Raw genomic sequence first — 24598 nt, forward strand, 5'->3', positions numbered from 1 at the left:
TAAATAGTGATGAGCAACGACATAAGGTCCCTCTCCAGCCGTGTTGCAGCCGGTCATGGCGCAGCGATTTCAAGGCCACTAGGTGGAGCCCAGATTGGCGGTAGTCTGGTCGGGCAGTCTAATGTTTGCACTGCATTAGAGGGGCACCGTCAAGTGTGGTCGAAAAGATGTACCTCTGGCTGGTGCTCGTCTTGGCAGCTGTTCTGCTGTGGGCCTGGAGGTCAACCAAGCGACCGGCCTGGAGTCCACATGGTGAGTGAACGTGAGGCCCACGTAACGAATTGCGTGCTGGAATACTTGCCATGTTCGTGTCAACGTTTGTGTTGCGTTTAGATGACGCCACGTACAATTAACAGGCGTCCGAAAAGAGCGGTGTATGCGTCTAAGCCTCTGTCTAAATTCAGACCTAAGCCAACAAAACATTAACAAACATAAAGATGCACGCTTTGAGTTTGACATGTTTGCGTAAAATTTCCCTGCACCCGCATTTAAGTGATTAGAGCTGCCAACTGAGAGATTCAGAAAACCCGAGCGGCCCGGCAGCCCGATTGAACGGGTCTAAAAAACCGGCAATGGCGCAGACATGCAAATTTTCCGAAACGGGTTGTCCGATCGCCTTAAAACCTGCTCCAATCGATTCCGTGCCGTGCGGTGGGTCATGGGGAGACAATATTGAGATCTGACCTGAGGTCGAGCACCGAAAACGTGAAAAGACAACATTACATGCAAATCCAGACAACTTAGATCTCAGAGCTTTCTGGACCGATGACTGTGAAACTAACCATTGGATGCCCCATACCTGGCTCTCTGTTTGCAGTTCCAAATTTGGTGACCCTTGGTCAGGTTAAAAATCGTCAAATTTCACAAAGCCCAAAATTCTTGCTTGTAGACACCTCATAGCTCAGAACCTACCCAGTCGATCACTGCCAAAACTTCACCGATGCATGCCCCATACCTGATTCCCTGTTTGCAGTTCCGAATTTGATAACCATAGGTCAGGTCAAAATCCGTCAAATTTCACAAAGTCCAAAATTACTTCGTGTGGTCAATTATAGTCCTGAATAAATTACACTGGTAGCTGCCAAACCTTACCACTCAGAACGCCATCTACCCTAATTCTCTGTTGAAGCTGGAAGTGTGGTGCCACTTATAATTGTCTTCTCTTTGTGTCCCCCCCCCCAAAAAAAAATACACCTTCAGCTTGGTTGGGCTGGCCTTATGAGGTTGAATTTCTCCGTAGTAGAGGTGTTGTGCTGAAAATCATGCGCTGAATTGTGCTTGGTGTCACCACGATTAACGCCTCTGCTGAGGAGTTATTCAATCTCATAAGGCCAGCCTAGCCAAGCTGCACATTTGCTTGGGAGCAAGCATAAAGGAAAGTCATAATTATAAGTGGTACCATGCTTGCAGTTTTCGCAAATAATTTGGGTAGATGGCGTATAGAATGGTAGGGTTTGACAGTTATCGGCGTGGTAGATTTTTAGTTTTAAGAAGTCTGCAACCAACAATTTTGGACATTGCGAAAATTGACTACCTTTGACCTGATCTAAGGTCACCAAATTTGAAACTGGAGCAGGAAATTAGATATGGAGCATTCAATGGTGAAGGTTTTGGAGTGATCGGTTCGGTAGGTTCCGAGCTATAAGTTGCCTGCAGACAAGAAGTTTGGACTTGGTGAAATTTGATGACTGTTGTTGGCTGACCAAGGGGCACCAAATTTGAGTTGCGAGAGGGAATCGGGCATGGGGCATCCAATGGTAAGAGTTTCACAGTGATCGGCCCAGTAAGCTCTGAGGTCTGAGTTGTCTGCATTTGCATGTAAAGTTTTCCCTTCACTTTTTCGAGGTATTTGACCTCAAGTCACTCCTCCATATTGTCCCCTATGACTCACCTTATCGCACGGAATCGATTGATGAAGGTTTCAAGGCGATCGGACGAGGTGTTTCAGAAAACTTGTAGATCGGCGTCATAGGCCGGTTTTTTTACCCTGCCGCCCGAGTTTCAATTCATCCGGTTCTACTCGGAATTAAAGAGCGAGTATAATGCTATGCTCTTTGGCATACATTTTAATGGATTACCCAAACGTGAGAGATGATGCATGTTGTGCATGCAGGAACTCCAAAAAAGGTGTATAAATAAGCAAACAACTAACAAACATTCGGGAATCTGAAAGGGAGTGAACCAGATGTGTAGGGGCTTTCAGCTGAAATGACCACCTCGAAGACCTTTTGATGCAGTTCACAGCCCTGCCCGTCTTAAAACCTAAACTCCTTTAGTTTCTGAGCTACACACCGCGAAAAAGCCGGCATTTCGGTGCGAGTATTTCATGGTAACCTTGGCATTCGTGACGTCATAATACCGTTACCAACATCCTGCCTTTCCAGAGCCCATGCGGCGAGCAAGGCGGAGAAAAGCATAATAGGCGAGTCGTTCACATCTGCCGTTCGTGGGCACGATTTCGAAATATGATGACCGTCGACTGGCTCTCAATCAAGGTTGCGCAAGGTACAATCACCTTACCAAACAATGACGTATCGAGGAGCATATTTACTACAAAAAAATGATGTCGTTTAGGGCAGTCTTTCGTCTTGAAAGCTTATCGATAGTTTAGGTCAGCTTGTTTCATCATATCTGGTGCTGACTTTAATAGTTTTAAGTGTGACACATTCCCTTTAAAATATGTACCACATTCGTATGGATTTCCAACTGAAATGGCCCTTTCGATGACCGTTCGGCACAGTGCACAGCCCTGTCCGCCTGAGAACCTAAAATCTTCTAGTTCCTTATCTATACGCCCACAAAGACGTGAAGGCTTTTGTGAACACTTTTTCAAGGTCATTCTGGCATACTTAACACCATGGAAACGTCATTCAAATTCTGCGACCCGATTGGTCATGCAGCGTTTCAGCTAAAATGGGCGCCCATCGGCTCCCAGTCGACTGGGAGCCGATGGGCGCCCATTTTAGCTGGAAGTCGTACTCATAAACGCCAGTAGGGAACGGCTTGACGATTATACTCCTCTTGGTCTTGAACGCTGCATGACCAGTCGGGTCGCAGAATTTCAATGACGTTTCCATGGTGTTAAGTATGCCGGAATGATCAGACCGTGCAAGTTTTAATCACGATTCGCGTCTTGTGCTACACAAGATAAGAAGTTGGACGTAGTTCCTAAGCAATACTATCATTTGGAAATAAGACTGGTGATCGAATAGCTTATGAATAGTGCTATAAGAGAAGCACGTGAATACAAGTGAAGCAGTTTATTTCATAAATGAATATGCAAGAACACTACGATAAAGGGACGAAACAGAAGCACAGCACGATACGTAGATTAGCAAACACACAGCACAGCGAGAGACCACCTGTCAGCAAATTTAAGTGCTACAGTTTAGTGCTAGTGTCGCACTGTCGCACGCGCAGTTTGGTAGGACTTCAACGTTACACAAATATTTCATGCTACAGTGACACACTGTCGCGTTGAGGTGCATGTTTTTAAAGCAGAGAATTTTGTTTAGAGTAATTTTCATCGTTCCTTGCACAACATTGATTGAATGGCGATTGGCGGTCATTTTATCTGTAAATCGTGCTCACGAACATCTAACGTGAACATCCCGACAATAATATTTTCTTGACCTTGACCGCCGCGTGATTTATGGAATGGCAGAAGAGGAGAAAAAGTGTCGTTTCTGCCACGGACGAAGCTTGGAACAGTCTAAATCGTCATCTGGATCTAAACTTATCAGAAACCTTTGCAATATAATTCCACATACGATCAACGAAAAAAAAAGAATTGAAACGCTGTGCGGCATGCCCATTGGATATTTTTGTTTCGGGAGTTTTATTTGAGCTTAAGTGGCATTTTCTGAAATGAAACACTGAATGATGGTTGGGACTAATCTATCAGAGTTATCAGGTAATGACACACTTGACATGATTAGCCCTAGAGACGAACAGTTTCCTATTCAGTTTGGGGTGGGGGTAGGGCCTGTGGAACCTAACCAGGGATGTAGTTTCCCATTTGTATTGGTCGTGTAATTTATCCTCCTTATTTAAGGGTCATTTCTTAAGGTACTTCGCACCAAAACTGATCTTGGTTACCTATGCCCCTGCTCCCAGCCTTGAAAGGAAAGTGCGTCAAATCTGGGGGAAACCTGATTTGATTGCATTTCGGGGGCAGGCTCAGTCTTTTTCTGCTTCCTCCCCTCCCCTTCGCCCGTATGTATTTTAAAAAGATGCATCCATTTAGTCCCACCTTATGCAATAACGTGATTTTAGAAGTACCAGGGAACAACGCACCTTTTGGTTTTGTAACATCATCGTGCAATCCGTCGAAGGCATTTGCGACCATCACTATCTCCGCGTAACATCTGTGCAGGCCCAGCACTTTATGATATGATCCCAATTAGTTAGTGCCAAACTGATGTAATATTGGTATCAGCAAATGCAAAAGGCATTTTTGAACATTAGCGCCTTCACTTAGCTCTTTATACCATATTATAACAGTGAAAAACGCTTCATCTCAGGCCTGTGCATCGGTTAGTTGGCTAAGTATAAAGTGTTGTGGGCAGCGTGAAAGGCCTACACCAGTAATGCCCGACCTTTTACCTTAAAACCGTTGTTCCTCATAGTAGCAGGGAGCCACGGATGAACCATTGCAATGTTCCCTCCACTATCCTCCGTTGACCTCCGAAGCTGCGGTTTAGGTATCCACAAACAACAAGCCTCCTAGACGGGCAGGGCTTTTCAACGTTGTTATCAGACACTTCCTCCATGGTAGATCCTTAGAAAACTCCGCACAGCACCTAAAAAAACTGACGATTGTATATGTTTTTTCGAGCCAGTTAATTTCTATCCGACATAAAGACAATCAACAGCAGCCCACAGCCCTGAAGACTTATATTGAAATGATTCGAGTACTGCGTGGCGAGCTGTCTCGAATGGCACGACGCTTTAAAACGCCGCACGGCAGTTTGATCACGTTTGTCGCAAGGTGTTGTCGCCAGCCACGATTCCTACGATTAGCAAAATGCCTAGTTGATTGGTATTTTATGCTGTTCAGTGTGCGTGAAGTGACTTGGCTGAACAATCCGTGAAAAGTACTGATCTGAGAGGCATTGGAAGAGCAATGTGTCACCACTTATATGTTACGTCGGCACTGATTTTTTCATCCCTGTGGAAGGATTTGAATGGTCTCATGATAGCGTCATTAATGCCTGGATTACCTTAACATAATCTCCCCGAAAAGTGCACGTCTTCGCGAGCTTGGCGATCTGTAGCTCAATATCTCAGGTATTCCCTCACTACCCACCTGAGTGGTATCCCACTATAGGATGCAAATTGGTCAAACAAAGGTGAAGTGGAACCGTCAATAGAAGGTTGATTGTGTGATCAACCATGCGAAAACTCGGGGTAGTGGACTAAGACAAAAATGTATGTGGAATTTTCCCGTTTTGAGACATCAATCCTCCTCATTTACAGGGCCACCACTGGTTCCATGGGTAGGAAATCTGCTCTCCGTGGACTTGAAGCATGCCCACCACACTTATGCCGCATGGGCCAAGATGTACGGTGACATCTATTATGTCAAGATGGGCGTCCTGCACCAGGTTGTGATCAGCGATCCCGACTTGATCCGAGAAGCCTTCAGCCGACCTGAGCTCAGCAGCCGACCCGACACTGAGTTCTTCAAGTTCGTAGTACGAGGAAAGGGGCTGATTTCTTCCCAGGGTGAGCTGTGGCAGAAGTCAAAACTTCTCACGCTTCATCACCTGCGCAACTTGGGCATGGGAAAGTCCGAACTGGAGGAGTACATGCACTATCAGATCACCAGTTACATGGACGAGATTCTGGCCCCGAATTGCGGCTCTGAGCTTGCCTTTGACTCATCTCTGAACGTCGCCGTGGTCAACATCATCTGGAAGCTGGTTGCGTCGGAGGAGCTGAGCTTCACCGACACCACGGTCCTGAACACTATCAATAAACTTTCAGAAGGTACTGACATTGCCCTGCGCTTGGAAATTCTTGATGCCGTTCCATGGCTAAGCAACGTGCTGGCAAGCTTTGTTTTCAACAGGGCAAAGGTCGAGAAGGAATTTGACAATTTACTGGAGGACGCATTCATGCCCTCGATCAAACAACATAGGGACGATCTTGACGTGTCCAGTGAGCCTCGTGACTATATGGAGGCTATGCTTCAAGAGCAGCGCAAGCGACCGGACCTGCTAACCGACTGGCACCTTGTCATCTTGGTGATGGACCTGTTTCTCGCCGGCAACGACACGACGGCTGCGACACTGCGCTGGGCATTCTGCTTCCTGTGCAACCGTCCGGAGGTGCAGCGGCGTCTGCAGGCCGAGCTGGACGGCCAGGTGGGCCGGCAGCGGCTGCCGTCCCTCTCGGACAGGTCGCGTCTTCCGTACGTCGAGGCCGTGCTGCTGGAGACGCAGAGACTGGCCGACATCACACCCCTGCTCGTGATGCACCAGTCAATGGCGCCTGTCGATGTCGGCCGATACCGGCTGCCAGCCGGCGTCCAGGTCATGGCCAACGTGCACAGTGCGCATCGCAGCGAGCGTCTGTTCCCGAGCCGCTGCAGTTCCGGCCCGAGCGTTTCCTGGACGCCGACGGCAAGTTCCAGCCGGACAAGAACGTCATGCCGTTCTCAGTGGGCAAGAGACGGTGTGTGGGCGAGAGTGTGGCGCGGGCAGAGCTGTTCCTCTTCCTTGCATGCTTCATGCAAACCTTTACCTTTCATTGGCCAGAAGGGTTCACACACGACTTCGACGAAGACCCAGCACACTCGTTCCTTCGCGAACCCAAACCGTACAAGCTCATCCCGGAAAGGCGCTGAAGCACAGGAACGGAGAGGGACAGGGGGCAGCTGCCTTCCCCACCCGAAAATACGGGGCACTCGCGCGCGCGTTTGCACGCTATGGTACCTGTGATCTTTGAGCACCACACGCACGTGGGGGATTAGTGATTCCTGCGAGACCTATGAACCTTGTTTCTGTTGACTTCATCGGAACTACACTTCCAAATCTCAGTAACCATTACATTTAGCGCAATGACTATCCGTCACAAAACCTCATTACTTGCACTAACGCTGACTGTTTAGATTGCCTGTAACTTGGATGGGCTGCCGGTAGTTGACATTTAATAGGCGGCAACGAGCAATACTAGCCCGCGCCGGTACATCCCTGAAGGGCATGCACATGTGTTGAAGTGGAATGGCAGGCGACCATTTTTTTACTTACGATCGTTCAGGTTATAAATGCGTCGCCGCTCTTTTTTGTGTTCTCTTTTGTTTGTTGGAGGGGGATGTAAACGCAATAGTTTATCTTGTTCTGATTCTGAAGTGGCGTTACAAGGCCAGTCGTTGGAGCGAACCGGAGCGCCGCACCCCCACCGACCCCGCTCCATCCCCCCCCCCCCCCACCCAGTGACCTGCTGACCTTGATTACAACTCAAAGTGTAAGACGACAAGTGCAGCTCTGATTGTAGGCTGACGTAGGTAGGTGTTGTGATGGGCCTGTGTGGGAAGCTCTGACTGGTTTGACGTGGCCTAGATGTAGGACTAATGAGCTTGCAATGAATGAGTCGTAGATGACTAATATGTACATACAACGTGTATGTATGCATTTGTCGCCGCTTGCACTTGATATGATTATGTCAAAGCAAAGTTGAACGATTTGCGTTCGAGAAAATAAAGTCATAACATAGAGATTCAGTCTAGTATTATGCAGCGTTTCTCATGTCCCCGATCTTCGACGCACTAAGGTGAGACGACCAAGACCCAGCCGCTCTTTTTTATGGTCCAGTTCCAAATGCACGCAGAATATACTGTGACGCGAAAAACATAACCCCACCAAAGAGTGCCTTATTTATCGGATACGTGCACGTTTCTGTTATGGCGCGTTCAAACCGCAGACATCGCACATCATCAACCATCATCACTGTGTTGTTTTGATTCATTGTCGGCACGAGCAAGTCACACCATGCGGTATCTCGGCTGAACAGCCCGAGAGACATTTAGTGTGAGCATGCATTGCACGTGATTCATGTCAGGCCCGCGACGATCCCATGCACTTAATTACCAGTTACGAATGAAATGTTAAATTAAGCCGAAAAGTCTTGGCTATACAGCTCCCGAAGCCTGGCCTGTGATTGGCCCAAGTATCAGGCGGTTGCCACTCATCACCAATGCCTTTCTTATTCAGTAATGAAAGAGTGTTCCACATTTGTAGGGAGTTTTGAAATGGAAGAGCCATCTTGAAGGTCATTCGGTGGGGTTCACAGCCCTGCCATTATTAAGGCCTGGCAAAGTATTGAGTTCTGTCTAAATGAGATTGTTCGTCGCAATATAAGTTAACCTGTTGCAGTTGTTCCAGTTTGACAATTTTGCCATCAGTTTGCTCGCAAAAGTGTCCATTTTTGTCCGAAACTTGTTGGCCTCTGGCAAAGACCAATAACAAAGTGTACGTGGTGCTCCCAATTTTACGGGTTTGAAAAGCCTTTGTAATGTCGATTTTCAGCTCGTTCCATGAAGGGTTAACATATAAAACTGTTGTTGGAGGCTCAGCCCCTGGACATAACTTGTCTTTCAATAATTCGTAGCATCCGGAAACATTAAAACTGGTATTTGAATACTTAATTCAGATATGGCATCTGGTTTTAGAACTATACCAGGAATGTTATTACTTTATTATGGTTTCCCACATCAGCAGGACCTTGCTACAAAGTTTGTGTATTCATATTTAATACTTTTAATAGGAAATGTCCTCGAATGAAATGGGGTGGGAAATGCACACTCAATGCAACACGTTTAGAGCCTGCAATCGTGAACGCCTATTGTACTTCGTATCTTACCTATAGATCTATAAGACCGTGCTACGACGTTTTGAGTGACCCGAATATTTACAAATCTACTGAATACCTATCAGCGAACAGTAATCCCCTGGGATAAAAATGACCATTTCAGTCGACGCGCCTGACAGCACCAACAAACAAGAACAGCAATCCTTTCTGTGAGCGGCTGGTGTGCAATGTGCCGAACTAGGTGCGCCTGGCTACGCTCCTCAATCAGGGCAGACGTCATTCGGTAAGCATGCGTCCAAACATAAATGCTCGTCCGTATGACGCTGCAAATAGTGAGGAGCAGCGACGTAACAGCCACTCGCCAACCGGGTTGCAGCCCGTCAGGGTGCACCGATTTCAAGACCGCTACGCGGAGCCGAGATTGGCGGTAGTCCGGCTGCGCAGTCTACTGTTTGCACTGTGTTAGAGGAACACCGTCAAGTGCGGTCGAAAAGATGTACCTCTGGCTGGTGCTCGTCTTGGCAGCTGTCCTGCTGTGGGCCTGGAGGTCAACCAGGCGACCGGCCTGGAGTCCACACGGTGAGTGAACGTGAGGCCCACGTAACGAATTGCGTGCTGGAATACTTGCCATGTTCGTGTCAACGTTTGTGTTGCGTTTAGATGACGCCACGTACAATTAACAGGCGTCCGAAAAGAGCAGTGTGTGCGTCTAAACCTCTGTCCAAATCCAGACCTAAGCCAACAAAGTCTTAGCAAGCATAAATATGCGCGCTTTGAGTTCGATAGCTTTGCGTAAAATTCCCCTGCCCCTGCATTTAAGTGACTAGAGTTGCCATTTGAGAGATTCTGGAAACCTAGCGGCCCAGTAGCCCGATTGGAAGGGCCTAAAAAACCGGCAATACGCAGACACGCAAATTTTCCGAAACGGCTCGTCCGATCGCCTTAAAACCTGTTCCGATAGATTCCGTGCCGTGCGGTGAGTCATGGGGAGACATTATCGAGATCTGACCTGAGGTCAAGCACCGAAAACGTGAAGGGAAAACTTTACATGCAAATGCAGACAGCTTATATCTCAGAGCTTACTGGACCCATGACTGTGGGACTTTCACCACTGTATGCCCCATACCTGACTCTCTGTTTGCAGTTCCAAATTTGATGACCCTAGGTCAGGTTAAAGGTCGTCAAATTTCACAAAATCCGAAAATCTTTCTTGCAGATGCCTCATAGCTCAGAACCTACCGAGTCGATCACTGCCAAACCTTCACCGATGCATGCCCCACACCTGATTCCCTGTTTGCGGTTCCAAATTTGGTAACCCTGGGTCAGGTCAAAATCCGTCAAATTTCACAAAGTCTGAATTTGCTTCGTGCAGTCAATTATAGCTCTGAATCTATCAAGCGGGTAGCTGCCAAACCTTACCACTCAGAACGCCATCTACCCTAATTCTCTGTTGAAAATTGAAGTATGGTGCCACTTATAATTGTCTTTCTCTTTGTGTTCGTCCCCCACCCCCAAAAAAAAAACATGTGCAGCTTGGTTGGGCTGGCCTTATGAGACTGAATTTCTCCGTAGTGGAGGTGTGCTGAACATCATGCTCTGAGCTTGGTGTCACCACGATTAACGCCTCCGCTGAGGAGTTATTCAACCTCATAAGGCCAGCCCAACCAAGCCGCACTTTTTCTTGGGAACAAGGATAAAGGAAAGACATAATTATAAGCGGTACCATGCTTATAGTTTTTGCAAAGACTTTGGGATTGACTTTGGAAAAGACTTTGGGTAGATGGCGTGCAGAATGGTAAGGTTTGACAGTCATGGGCGTGATAGATTTTGAGCTTTAAGTGGTCCACAAGCAACAATTTTGGACATTGTGAAAATTGACTACTCTTGACCTGATCTAGGGTCAGCAAATTTGAATTAAGATCAGGCATGGGCTATCCAATGGGGAAGGTTTTACGGCGATCGGTCCAGTAAGCTCTGAGATCTGAGATGTCTGCATTTGCATGTAATTTTTTCCCTTCACGTTTTCGAGGTGTTTGACCTCAGGTCACATATTCATTTTGTCCCCATGACTCACCTTATCGCACGTAATCGATTGATGAAGGTTTCAAGGCGGTTGGACGAGCCGCTTCGGAAAACTTGCGTGTCTGCGTCACATGTCGGTTTTTCAGATCCTGCCGTCCGAATTCAAATTCATCCGGCCATACTCGGAATTTTCGAGCGACTAGAATGTTATACTCTTTGGCATATATTTAAATGCATTACCCATACGTGAGAGATGATGTGTATTGTGCATGCAGGAACTTCAACAAAGGTATATAAATAACCAAACAACTAACAAACATTCGGGAATCTGGAAGGGAGTGATCCCGATATGTAAGGGTTTTCAACCGAAATGGCCTCCTTAAAGACCTTTTGATGCAGTTCACAGCCCTGCCCGTCTTAACACCTAAACTCTTTTGGTTTTTGAGTTACACACCGCGAAAATGGAGAGAATTTCGGAGACAGTACTTCTGGATCACCTTGGCATTCGTGACGTCACAATACCGTCACCAACATCCTGCCTTTCCATAGCCCATGCGGCGAGCAAGGCGGAGAAAAGTGTAATATTGGAGTCGTTCACATCTGGCGTTCGTGAGCACGATTTCGAGATCACGTTATCAAACAATGACGTATCGAGGAGCATATTTACTACAAAAAAGTGGCGTCGTCTTGAACAGTCTTTCCTCTTAAAAGTTTACCGATAATTTAAGTCAGATTGTTTCATCATATCTGATGCTGTCTTTGATATTTTCAAATGTGACACATTCCCTTTAAAAGATGTGCCGCATTTGTATGGGTTTTCAACTGAAATGAACGTTTTGAAGACCGTTCGGTTCAGTCCACAGCCCTGTCCGCCTGAGGGCCTAAAATCCTCTGGTTTCGGATCTATACATCCACAAAGACGTGAAGACTTTTTGAGAAAACTTTTCCAAGGTCATTCCGGCATACCTAACACCATGGAAACGTCATTCAAATTCGGCGACCCGATTGGTCATGCAGCGTTCAAGACCAAGAGGAGTGTAATCGTCAAGCCGCTCCTTTCTGGCGTTCATGAGTACGACTTCCAACTAAAATGGGCGCCCATCGGCTGTCAGTCGATGTTGACCAGGCTGTGCAAGTTTTAATACCGATTCGCATCTTGTGCTACACAAGATAAGAAGTTGGACGCAGTTCCTAAGCAATACTATCATTTGGAAATAAGATTAGTAGTTGAATATCTTATTAATAGCGCTATAACCGAGCACATGAATACAAGTGATTCCCTTAATTTCATAAATGAATATGCAAGAACACTACGATGAAGGGCTAATACACAAGCACAGCACGATATGTAGATTAGCAAATACACAGCACAACGAGAGACCACCTGTCGGAAAATATAAGTTCTACAGTCAAGTGCTAGTGTCGCAATGTCGCACGCGCAGTTTGACAGAACCTCAACGTTACACAAATATTTCATGCTGCAGTGACACATTGACGTGTTGAGGTGCATGTTTTTAAAGCAGACAAATGTTGTTCAGAGAAATTTTCATCGTGCCATGCACATCACTGATCGAAAGCCGATTGGCTTTTGATCAGTGTGGCTTTCGATCATTGGCTTTGGCAAATTTGATTTTTATAACCTATGCCCGTGCTCCCAGCTTTCAAAGGAGAGTGCGTCGAATCTGGGGGAAAACTGATGGATTGCACTTCAGAGGCAGGGTCTGTGTTTTTCTGCTTCCTCCGCCCTCCCCCTCACCCGTATGTATTTTTTGGTTGTGTGGCGTCATCGTGCGATCCGTCGAAAGTATTTGCGACCATCATTATCTTCGCGCAACATTGGTGCAGGCCACGCCCTTCATGAAGTGATCCCAATTAGTCCGTGCCAAACCCGTATAATATTGATATCAGCAAGTACAAACGGAATTTTTGAACATCATCGCCTTCATTTAGCTCTATATACCATATAATGACAATGAAAGGCGTTTGATCTCAGGCTTGGGCACCGGTCAGTTCGCTAAGTATTAAGTGTGACGGGCATTGTGAAAGCCTATATCAGCGATGCTCGGCCTTTTGCCTTTAAGCCGCTGTTCCTCATAGAAGCGGGGAGCCCCAGATGAATCCTTGAAATGTTCGCTCCAGTATCTTCCGTTGACCTCTGAAGCTGCGGATTGGGCCTCCACAAACAACAAGCCTCCTAAATCAGCTGGGCTTTTTAACGCTATTACCAGCTACTCCCTCCATGGTAAATCCTTAAACGTAGGCGTAGGAACGTTTCAAAAGTGGGGGGCCGAGCTCAGAGTGTACTTCAGAAACTTTTTCTGGAAAGCGAGCCCGATGACCGGGCGGGGGGAGGGTGGTAGGGATGGAGATTGTTATCGCTCTTTATTCAAATGTCATGGCTGCTATGCTAGCTATGCATCTAGAGCTGTTCATCACTGGTGCACAATCTTGCCAATTCGACTAATTTGCCATTTGGCAAGTAAGGCTATCCAGCTTCCCTAGGTTATTCGTCCATTGTCTTTCCTGGGCAGACAAAATTCCACGAGCGGGTAGGCATTTTGGGTCATTAAGGAAGCATTTGCCTCCACAGTGTAGATGCCAAAATACGGGATGGATATAGGCTGGTGAAAATTTTGAAACTGGATCGATGGCTCACAGTGCGCCAGATTGTTCATGCGCCTTCATTTCACTGACTGCCTTTCAAGAAATAAGACTTGTCGCAGCATTTCAGGCGGAAACCAATTCGGTAGCTTGAGACTGGTAGAAACAATGTGACAAAATCCATAAAACTGGAGATTCTCTTTTAAGAATCAAGCTACAAAATAAGGCACATCTGTCGTATGTTCTGACTGCTGACTGACTGCGAGCTGATCGTGTGGCTACTTTTTTGCATACTTTTGGACCAGCGTTACTTCTACATGGTGTATGAAACATGCGTTGGACACCAGCAACAGTATTTTTCCCGAATTATCTTCCCTTATACCTCACCATCGCAGGCCTTCTGACCCGCGCAGCTAGCCCCGGATCAGCTCAGGGACCCTCATTGACGCAACAACATCCCTGATCACCGCAGGCAGTCCGATAGTTCTCACATGGACTCGAGTTTCATGTTTTTTTGTGTCCTTCAGAGATATTGAGTTCTTCCTGATTGTAGTTTGCAGATGAAATGGGGTTCATAATTTGTATTTTCATGGCTAGCCCGTGTTCGTCTTATAATGCTCAAGGTCCTGTCAGAGTTGATAACAGATAAAAACACTGCGTAATATGGTGCTGAACAGGCGTGCTCGCAAGTCATAGCAATAACAGCCTCGACGCCCGGCGTTGCAGTCTCCAAGCCGTGCTTCGCGGGTCTTGTGGCTGTAACGCTAAGTGATGGCCAATGAGGAAACGAAAAAGGTCACGCATCTTAAGGGAGATGGCTGGTGAATTAAGTAAATCGGCATGCATGTTTAATGCAGTGCAAAAGTAATCCAAATGCAACCTTAATCCGTAAAGTGGGGGGGGGGGGCAGTTAACATTGCTGCCCCCCCCCACCTTGAAAAGTGGGGAGGCCGTGCCCTCTGCCCCCCCCCCCCCCCCCCCCCCGGTTCCCATGCCTATGTCCTTAGAAAACGACGCACAGCACCCTAAAAAAACTGACGATGGTCTATGTTTTTTTCAAGCCAGTCAACTTCTAACGACACGAAGGCAATGAACAGCAGCCCACAGCCCTGCAGCCTTGTATTGAAATCGTTTCAGTATTACGTGGCGAGCATTCGAGCAGCACTGCGTGGCGAGCTGTCTCAAATGGCACGACGTTTTAAAGCCTCGTGACTATATTGAGGCTATGCTTCAAGAGCAGCGGAAGTGACCGGACCTGCTGACCGACTGGCACCTGCTCATCTCGGTGATGGACCTGTTTCTCGCCGGCAACGACACGACAGCTACCACGCTGCGCTGGGCGTTCTGCTTCCTGTGCAGCCGCTCGGAGGTGCAGCGGCGTCTGCAGGCCGAGCTGGACGGCCAAGTGGGCCGGCAACGGCTGCCGTCCCTCTCGGACAGGTCGCGTCTTCCGTACGTCGAGGCCGTGCTGCTGGAGACGCAGCGACTGGCCGACATCGCACCCCTGCTCCTGATGCACCAGTCGATGGCGCCTGTTGATGTTGGACGATACCGGCTGCCACCCGGCGTCCAGATCATCGCTAACGTGCACAGCGTACACCACAGCGAACGGCTGTTCCCCGAGCCGCTGCAGTTCCGCCCCGAGCGATTCCTGGACGCTGACGGCAAGTTCCAGCCGGACAAGAACGTCATGCCGTTCTCAGTGGGCAAGAGGCAGTGTATGGGCGAGAGCATGGCGCGAGCAGAGCTGTTTCTCTTCCTTACCTGTTTCGTGCAGGCCTTCACCTTCCACTGGCCAGAAGGATTCACCCACGACTTGGGCGGAGACCCGGCAGGCTCCTTCCTTCGCAATCCCAAACCATACAAGCTCATCCCGGAAAGGCGCTGAGGCGCAGGGACGTCGAGGGGCAGGGAAGCGGCTGCCCTCGCCATCCCAAAATTCGGGGCACACGCGCGCAATTGTTTGTGCGCTATGATACATTTGATCCTTGCGCGCCACGAAGGGCTGCCACCCACACGTGGGAAATTAGTGAATCCGGGAAGACGTATGAAATGATGCCCTTTCGTTTGATTGCATGGGGGGGACTTTTTCAACTTTCAGTGACCAACACTTTTAGCGCAATGACTGTCCGTTACCAAAACTGATTGCTTGCACTAACGCTGACGTTTTAGATTCCCTACAACTTAGATAAGCTGTTGGTGGGTGTTATATTTGATACGCTGCGACGATTAACACCAGTCCGCGCCGGCGAGAATCTGAGCGACGTGCACATGTGAAGAATTTAAGCGGCAGGCCACCATTTTTATCCTTACGACACTTCAGAACATAAATGTGGGTCCGCTTAATTTTGAGTTTGGTTTTGTTTTTTGATAGGGATGTCAACGCAATATTATATCTTATTTTGTTTCCGAAGTGGCGTCACAGGGCAAATCGTCCGAGCTTGCTGGCCCACCGCACGCCCACGGACCCCGCCCCTCCCCTCTGCCCAGTGACCCGCTGATATTGATCGAAACTCAACTTGTAACTCAAATTGTAAGACAACGGTTCTGATTGTGAGCTGACGTGGGTAGGTGTTGTGGACTGACGTGGGTAGCACCGACTGGTTTGACGTGGGCGTAGGTGTAGAACTAATGAGCTTGCAATGAATGAGTCACAGATAACTAGTATGTAAGTACAGTGTGTATGTATGTTTTTGTTGCCGCTTGCGTTTAAAATGATCATCGTGGAACGGAAATTCAATGATTTGCTTTCGAGAAAATAAAGCCATGATACAAAAAGTCAGTCTAGTTTTCTGCAGCGTTTTTATATCCCGATCTTCCACATACTAAGATGAGACAACAAGACCCACACGCGCCTTTGTTGTGATCCAGAGCGAAATGGGCTTAAAATGTAGTGTGACGCAAAAATAAAACCCCACCAAAGGGTGCCTCCTTTACCGCATAGTTGCACGCTCCCACTATGGCACGTCAAAGCCGCAGACATCGCGTAGCATCACCTATCATCATTGTGTTGTTTTGATTCATGACCGGCATGAGCAAGTCATGCCATGCGGTATTTCGGCTGAACAACCAGAGGAAACCACCTCGAGTGCAGGCATGCATTGCACGCGATTCATGTCAGACCCGCCACGACGTGAAACACTTTTTTTGCAATTACGCATAAAATGTGAGATTACGCCAAAAATGCATTGGGTGCACTGCTCCTTGTGCCCGGCCTGTGGTTGGCCAAAGGATGAGATGTTTGCCATTCATCATTAATGCCTCTCTTATTCAGTCATCATAGAGGGTCTTCCACATTTGTGTGGGTCGTAAACTGGAATAGCCATTTTGAAGACTATTCGGTGCAGCTCACAACCCTGCCCTTCTTAAGATATAAACCCGTCTAGTTTCTGAGCTATGCGCCCACTCAAATAAACATTCTTGTTGGGTAAGGTATTTCAATGTCATTTTGGCGCTCATGACCTCACGATAACCACATTAAACTACTGCCATTCCATTAGCTATGCGGCGATGAAGGCAAAAAAATGTGATGGTCGAGCCATTCATAATTGGCGTTCGTTAGCACGATTTCGAGATATAGCGGCCATCAATTGGTTCTCAATCAATGTTGTGTAAGCCGCGATGACGTAATGAAACAGTGACGTATTTAGGAACAGGATCATCATCATCATCAGCGTTATAATAAAGGAACAATGTGTGCGTGCGTGTGTGTGCGTGCGTGCGTGCGTGCGTGCGTGCGTGTGTGTGTTCCCATGAAATTTTCAGCACGAAGTGTCCCGCCAAAATCCTGCATTTCACAAAAATGAGCGCGTGCTGAGCGAAAAACGAGCACAAAAAACCCATAGGTTCAAGACCTTCGACGCCAATTTCAAGCCATCGGGCCGACGGCTCGAGACGCTTCGCTTCCCGCAGCCATATCTCGATAACCAAGGGTTGCAGCGACATGAAACTTGCGCATTGCGATAGAACGTTGAATGGCCCATCGTACTGGTGTGATTCTATGGCATCACGTAATACGTAGCACGTGCACACGTGCTGAAAAGATGGGATCAGTCGTTTTTTGACGGGTTTTAGCGTTTTGGGTCACATCTCGAAACCCAGTGCGCGCACAGGCGTGAATTTTGTTTCCTAGCATTTACAATTTGAGCGAATTCACTCTCAGTTGCATCGCAAGTTTCTGCAACGCACCGTTGCGCTGTGAATTGGAATACAATTTGCAAAGGGCCAAGTTTTAAAAATCGTCGCCAAATACAAGCCTCTGCGGTCAAAACTGTTCGTGATTCAGCGTTGAAGACAATATCAGCGTGTTGGCCGATTCATTCTCTGCCCGAACCATTTTGTTGACAACATTTTGACGCATGTAGCTCGCAAATGAGCCTAGACTAAGTCATTGCATGACGGCTTTTTCGCCGCGACGACGGCAAGTTGCTTACCCGGTTCCCGGCGTACACCATGGGCGTTAAAGGTCGAAATAGCCGTTCGCGCGGCTGGATTTTGACTTTGTTCATTTCGCCGGCCCACCTTTTCACATATATAGCATTCTGGCGTTCCATCAGATCAAGACATCGTCGACCCACTCGCTGGCTACGGCCGACTGGCGAGACATTTTCTGATGGAAGCGGTTGCTCCTGTTGCGGCTTTCAGCCACGGAGTCCTATTTACACCGTCGTTTGCGTCGCTTTTCCGTTCGCTCTCGTTTCGAACACACATGTTTGTGCTGTCCTTTTGTTGTTCTCTCTCACTCGGTCACCAAGGCCAATGGCCACACCGGACGTGCAGTAGTTTGCAATTAACATTACCATAACAATATCAGTTACCAGATGACACCTTATTTGGATGAACTATTTGCTCTTTCTCTTGCGTTACAGCATGTTCAACAACACACCCATGCAACGAAGACAAAGGTGGTCTGTTGTGATTCTAAGGCGGCTGTACAATCACTTGTCGACCCAGACTTCAACCACCACCTCCTTGTTAACATCCCTAACCTCCCTGACCTCTACCATACGTTACACACACAGAGCATGAACATAACATTCTTGTGGGTTCCAGGACACAGGTATGGCGGGGAAGGAGCGGGCTGATCAACTAGCCAAGAAAGCCTTGACAGCCTCTCACATCATAGGGATCCCCGTTGATCATGCGTCTACGAAATCTTCGATTCGCACACTGACAAAACATTTTTGGCTACTACAATGGACCGATGCAAACAGAACACAACTTCATGGTATTAAACCAGACATTTCTCCTTGGCGATCAGCACACCGTTAAGACTGTTTAGAGAAAAAGGTGCTGGCTCGTCTAAGAATTGGACACACTACATTCACACGTGGCTAAATTTATCTACGTCAACCTCGTCCCCGCTGTCAGCCGTGTGATCATCCACTTTCGGTTAAGCATCTAATTATTCAGTGCATGAAATATCAACAACGTAATGACGTGAAAGCCTACTATCATCGACACGACGTTGAATTTTCTTTAAAAAGTATGTTTGGCGATGCCCATCCTCCTTGCTTGAATTGCTTTTCAATTCCCTCAAACTTATCGGCCTGCTTAACGCAAGGTAAAAGGAAGGTATCATTTTTCTCCTTTCTTACAATTACAATGCTTATTTGAAATGATGCATCTCAGGCATGAACTGGCCCGAAAGAGCTGAAACACCTCAAACGAATAAAATCAAAAATCAAAGTGTTCCATCAGTTCGTCCGGCTGTGTGGCGGGAGACGGGCTACCTGCAAGCACAATGTCGATCGGCCCGGGCGGTCGGCGTCACGCTGTGTGTGACGGTCGCTGTGCTTGCAGTGCACGTACAGGTGTGGATTTTGTTTCCCAACATTCACAATTGACGGGGCTACACTTTCAGTCGCATCGCGAGTTTGTGCAACGCACCGTTGCGCTGAGAATTGCAGGACAAATTGCAAGATGCCATGTTTTAAAAATCGGTGCCGAATATGCAGGCTGCTACCGTCAAAACTATTCATGATTTGGAATTGAAAATTACAGCAGCGTGTTAGCCAATTCATTCTCCCTCTATACCATACTGTTGTTGATCATATATTGACATACGTCGCTCGCAAATGAGCCCAGATTAATGGGTTGCATGGCGGCTTCTTACGCCGCGACCGAACGGCTCCGTCCGGCGTCGGCCGACGCCGAAGGTCGCCTCAAGGTTAAACGGCCGTGAATCGCGGGACTGGCAGCCGTAATGAATTGCCTCCGACCGATTATGCCATCTCGCACCAACATCTCAACAACGGTGGATTGCAGCGACACGGAAATGGTGGTGTACCATGCGAAATGATACGGTCACACTTATCACGTGGCACGGGCTCACAGATGGATTTTGCTCTCTTGCACGGGCTTGCACGTTTTGTGCCACATCTCAGTGCCCATGACACGAACACACCCGGGATTGGCGTGCTTCGATCATGAATGGAAGGTGCGAGATGATAATGTGTGGTGACATGTGTTACATGTGATGGCGCCCGCGTGTTGAGTTATGCATTTACACGTTTTTGCTCTTTTGAGGGGCTTACGTTTTTGTGATCTCTCAGAAACCAGGGAATAAAGTATGTCGAGACTAACATGCTCCGATAGGCGATCTAACGAGCAATCATTCAAACGCGTGCGATGTGATGCTACACGTGTCATGTGACAAGTGTACATTAGCCGCGAATATATTTTTGCCGTTTTCGTCCATTTTTACGCTTTACGCGGGATTACCGCTCTTATGGCACGTAGCAATAAGAGACTGTCATGCTGCGATAGGCCATTGAACGGAAAATCCCATGGTGTCACAAGTGCGGGACTGCACGTTACACGTGTCGGGCACACACGAGCGAGGAAGATGGCCTTTGCTCTTTTCCACGGGTTCACACGTTTTGTGCCACATCTCGTCACCCAGGGCACGGAGCCGCTGGGTGTGGCATGCATTGATAAGAAATCGGACAGACAGTGACGTTGCATGAATTGTCATGTCGCACGTGTTGTGTGTAACGCGTGCACAAGCCAACAGGATAGATCTGGCCGTTACCGGCCGTTTTTCACAATTTACGCTACATCTCGGCAACCAAGACGTCTAAGTCCATGATGATGGATGACTTTTATTTAAGATGTTGAATTTTGCACTTTTCCATAGTTCTACACGTTTTGTGCTGCACCTCTGCACGGGGCGCACTCGGCGGAAGCATGCACTGATGGGGAATCGAACGGACAATCACGTGGTATAGATTGCAGCGCCACTTGTGTCTGAGCCAGGAAAACTGATTTGGCCGCTACCGACCGTTTTTGAATGTTCGATGCAATACACTGTTGTTTGATACAACGGGAGTGCGTGCTGCCATCATTCAAAGGCGGAGAGCTGATGCAAGGCGCAAGGATCACCGGTCACATCCCACGATCAATCGCCGGTCCCATGGAACACGTTTGTCTGTGTCGGAAACCGCAGGCAAGTGCGCTCCTTCCTGTCGGCGGCCGTCAGGGGCGCCAGCGCCGCGCGCGGCCTGTGGCCGAGTCTTTCGCGTTTTGCGCCATATCTCGGCAACCAGGGCACTTAGAAACGCGATTTAAACTGCAAAACATACACTATTGAAATTTCTAAGTTTTTCACCTAGCGCGATGAAGCAAGCGTGCAAACGCTTGTATTTACTAAACAAAGAATATTTCTCCGTTTAGTGAATATGCTCCTACGAGTCAAACTGTCTAGAGCAGTCTTATTTGCGTACAAGTGTGCCAAAAGCGTCAAGTGCGCTTGTTTCGTCATATATAACGCTTGCTTGAATATCTCAAAATGTCAAACGTACCCTTTAAATGTCCGATGCTACCAAAGCTCCACGTTTTGCTCATACCGGAAAAATACGAAAGCGATTCTCAGCTGCAACTGTGTGTCGCACAGCTTCATGAAGTTCAATTTAAACAGGGGAAGTCAGGTTTTCGAGGTGTGCTGACAACGGTGCGTCCCTTTGTGACCGTTTTTTGTGTTGCTTTCAGCACACTTAGATAGGCAGCATAAACACTTTATTACATGGTGCAGCGTTTTAGTCGAAGTGTGTAACATCTCTCGAACGCTGGTACGGCCACAGATAGAAATCTAGATTTTTCCCACATGTGCTAAACGTGGTTCAAAAGCAAGGTATATTTCACCCGTCTTATGGCATCTGCCACGGTCGCTGGTGCTTTGACGTCTCTTATACATGCTAGCCGCTTGCCAAAGACTCAGGTGATCGCACAAGGTTCTCTGAATCTTACCAACTCTTCATTTGAGGTATGAATGGACTCCGTGCCGCAGTTCGCGTGTCACACAGTTGGTATGTCAAGTCAACCCATGACTGTTGCCGATCCCCAACCACGCAGTGAGAGACGCAAGCTATACAAGCGGTCAAGCGGTCCCTTATACAAGCGGTCATGTGTACATACGTAGTGATAAACGCAGACGCAGGTATGGCAGGCTTAAAAAAAAAACTCTTGTATTCCCGACATGAACTAGGAAACAAGGTTTGTGATCCGGAATGCATGGCAGCGCGGTTATATTGCGCGGGGTGCAATTTCCAATCGGAAAGGAGATTTGAGTGTCCATTCGCCCAAAACCCGGTAAGTCAGATCTCAGGAGAATTCTGAGCGACAGGGTCCTCCGTGGAGTTTTAGAGTGTGCAAGAAGCTGTTTCAAATTCCTAAGATCCACGTACCCAGAGGCAGACTGGAGAATGTCGCTCATGAGCGTTGATGGGAATTGGTCATGCGTCGAGTTTCTCTCACTGGGCGACAGAAAACCACGGCCATGGAACTGAATAGCCTGGTGACATCGGGAGGGAAGGCAAAAATGGCGACAACGATTACCCGACTGGGATATATTAGACTGGTTCCCGGTGTTTCCGGCTACAGCGTGAGCTGATATTTCAGCCATAGGACGGCTTCAAGAGGTTAACCGGTGGTTTTACCCCGTATCCTGCATTCATAGTCTCCGTGGAGCCAACCGGAGGCATGGAACTGGCGTTGTCGCCCTGATGGCCGTAGCGCTCATGGCGCGTGCTACAAACCTAAATAGAGCGCCAAGAACTAACACGAGATGGTGTGATTGTGTCCTTGAACACTCCAAACTGTGGAGATGCGTTGTGTTGCATGTGTGTTGCGCAACGGACTGATGATGTGTGGCGCGCAGGGAGATAATTGCGATCTTGCTCAGGTCTTAGAGTCGCTGAGGTAAAACCAGTCATGTGAGAGGCAACCTAAAGTTGCCCGAAAATAGCATGGTCAAAGATTACAGACTGGTAAACGCCAAGTGGTTAATGTAGCCCGAACGTTTTGAACGATTGCAAACTGCAGCAGAGGGCCGTAGTGAAATATATGACGACTATGTTGGAAACTACATGAATTTCGCGTTTACGAATATGGACATGAAAATGATTACAGTGCTCGTAAAACTTATAACGAAACTTTTTGTTGAATAAAAATCTAACGGCCTTCATTTGCAGCGCAGTGGTGGCCGTGGGGGCCATACCCGGGGCACGGCGGAGCTGTACTTGTGTCGTGACAGCAGCCGTGCCTCAGAAGACGCGTCCCCCCTCCCACCGCGTCGATCGACTTACCGGGACCCACGCTGGCCCACCCGCCTAACCGTTTCTGGTTTCGTCAACGTTTTTCAATAGCGGATGATGAAACGGCACGGTCGTCATCGGGCCTGCTGACCTTCCCGACAACTTTGCCGGCGATGGCATTGCTGTAAATAGTCCAGGCCCTGCAGATAACGCCCAGTTTACACCAGCGACTTTTCGCGTCTCCCCTGAGGCCGCCGGCGCGCCGCTGACGTCCGCCCGGCGTGCAGCCGCAATTGCTTACGTCACACGTTTGGCTGGCTACGTCACACATCATCAGCCATTGGCCGCCGGTTGCCAAAGCAATGTCTTGTCGCGACATCGTGCGGCCGGGAGGGCGGTACGGGAACTGACGCCGGCGCTGCCATGGTGCGGGGGGGGGGGGGGCGAATGTGGACACGACCTATCTTGACTCGTTTTCCGTTGGAGGTAGAACATGAGGCGAACCGTTTGGAACCAGGCATGCTCGTACGCTCACAGACCCCAAGACGCGAGGCTGCTGTGGATTGTGGTAGGTGGATGTGGATGGTCTGGATGGATGGTGTGGATGGACTCGCAAAAAGGACTGGCACGAGAGAGGTCGCCGCTAGTAAAACTGACCAGCGCCTTTGCAGGGTCGCTCACGTCAGGGTACGGCAGGGCAAGGCAATGCAAGGCGTCACATGAAGGCAAGGCCGGCACACAGCCAGGTCACGCTAACCTATCCTCTTGATAATAAAAGCTTGCTCTCACCAAACCCACGAGGTAATTTAAAGTAGGCCAGTGGGGCAGGGCGGGGCAAAGGAATGCGGTCTTTAGTACATGCTGCAGTCTGAAGTATAATGCTTTCCGCTACTTTATGCTCAGCAGCATTTCAAACAACCATTGCATAACTGTGAAGGCAAATGCAATGTGGCAGGTAACCAGCAACAAATCATGTTGTGGAAATTTTGACAATGACGATTGCAATGAAGGTAAGCACGACTGTGACTGAACGTCATTTTGAAATCCGTCCTTGTTTGTTCACACAAGATGCAGCGCCTATGACAGTGATGGCTCACAAGTAATGCTTGCTTGCGTACAAAATTTGTCAGGACAGCCGTGTGCATCCATAATAATACAGCACCTTTTTTCAGAATCCTGAAGTGTAAGACCACTTTGCAAATCTGTATCATACGAGCTTATGCTAAGCATGCGTATTATTGAACTGTACTGACCCGTCCCTACTGCCTAAATACATTGCTAATATAATGACATGCAATGGATTAATTACATGCTGTAATACCTCAATAGGTTCAAATGTTGGCAAGATCATAATGAAGTAGCAAACTGTCTTTGAACACCCCTGCGGTATGGGTGCTAGTGTTTCTATCAGCTTGCCGACATCAGGACCTTGTCACGTTCAAACACAAATCTAAGGATAGAGGCAGGTATCAGCATATCACATTTTATTGGGAGTCATTGGATTCGCAGAATACCAAACCATTGTTCTCGCTGAGAAGTACACACCTTGCACGCACACTCCCCATCACACCAAGATCAATACAAGCCACCAGCACGCACCACCAATGATCACACCCATTTCAAGCGCC

The 24598-nt window shown here is 48.0% G+C and overlaps 1 protein-coding gene across 1 annotated transcript; it reads left to right on the forward strand.

Moving 5' to 3' along the window:
- Positions 1-167: 167 nt before the first annotated feature.
- LOC119100529 (cytochrome P450 2D19) lies at positions 168-15888 on the forward strand. Its single transcript, XM_037223619.1, has 5 exons — positions 168-252; positions 5479-6536; positions 6569-6678; positions 9340-9393; positions 14686-15888. Exons 1-5 carry the CDS (start codon positions 168-170, stop codon positions 15323-15325), a joined length of 1947 nt encoding a protein of 648 aa, XP_037079514.1. The 3' UTR covers positions 15326-15888.
- Positions 15889-24598: the final 8710 nt, after the last annotated feature.

The sequence above is a fragment of the Pollicipes pollicipes genome, unplaced genomic scaffold (genome assembly GCF_011947565.3).
Source record: "Pollicipes pollicipes isolate AB1234 unplaced genomic scaffold, Ppol_2.1 Scaffold_2555;HRSCAF=2994_pilon_pilon_pilon, whole genome shotgun sequence".
In the NCBI taxonomy this organism is placed as follows: domain Eukaryota; kingdom Metazoa; phylum Arthropoda; class Thecostraca; order Pollicipedomorpha; family Pollicipedidae; genus Pollicipes; species Pollicipes pollicipes.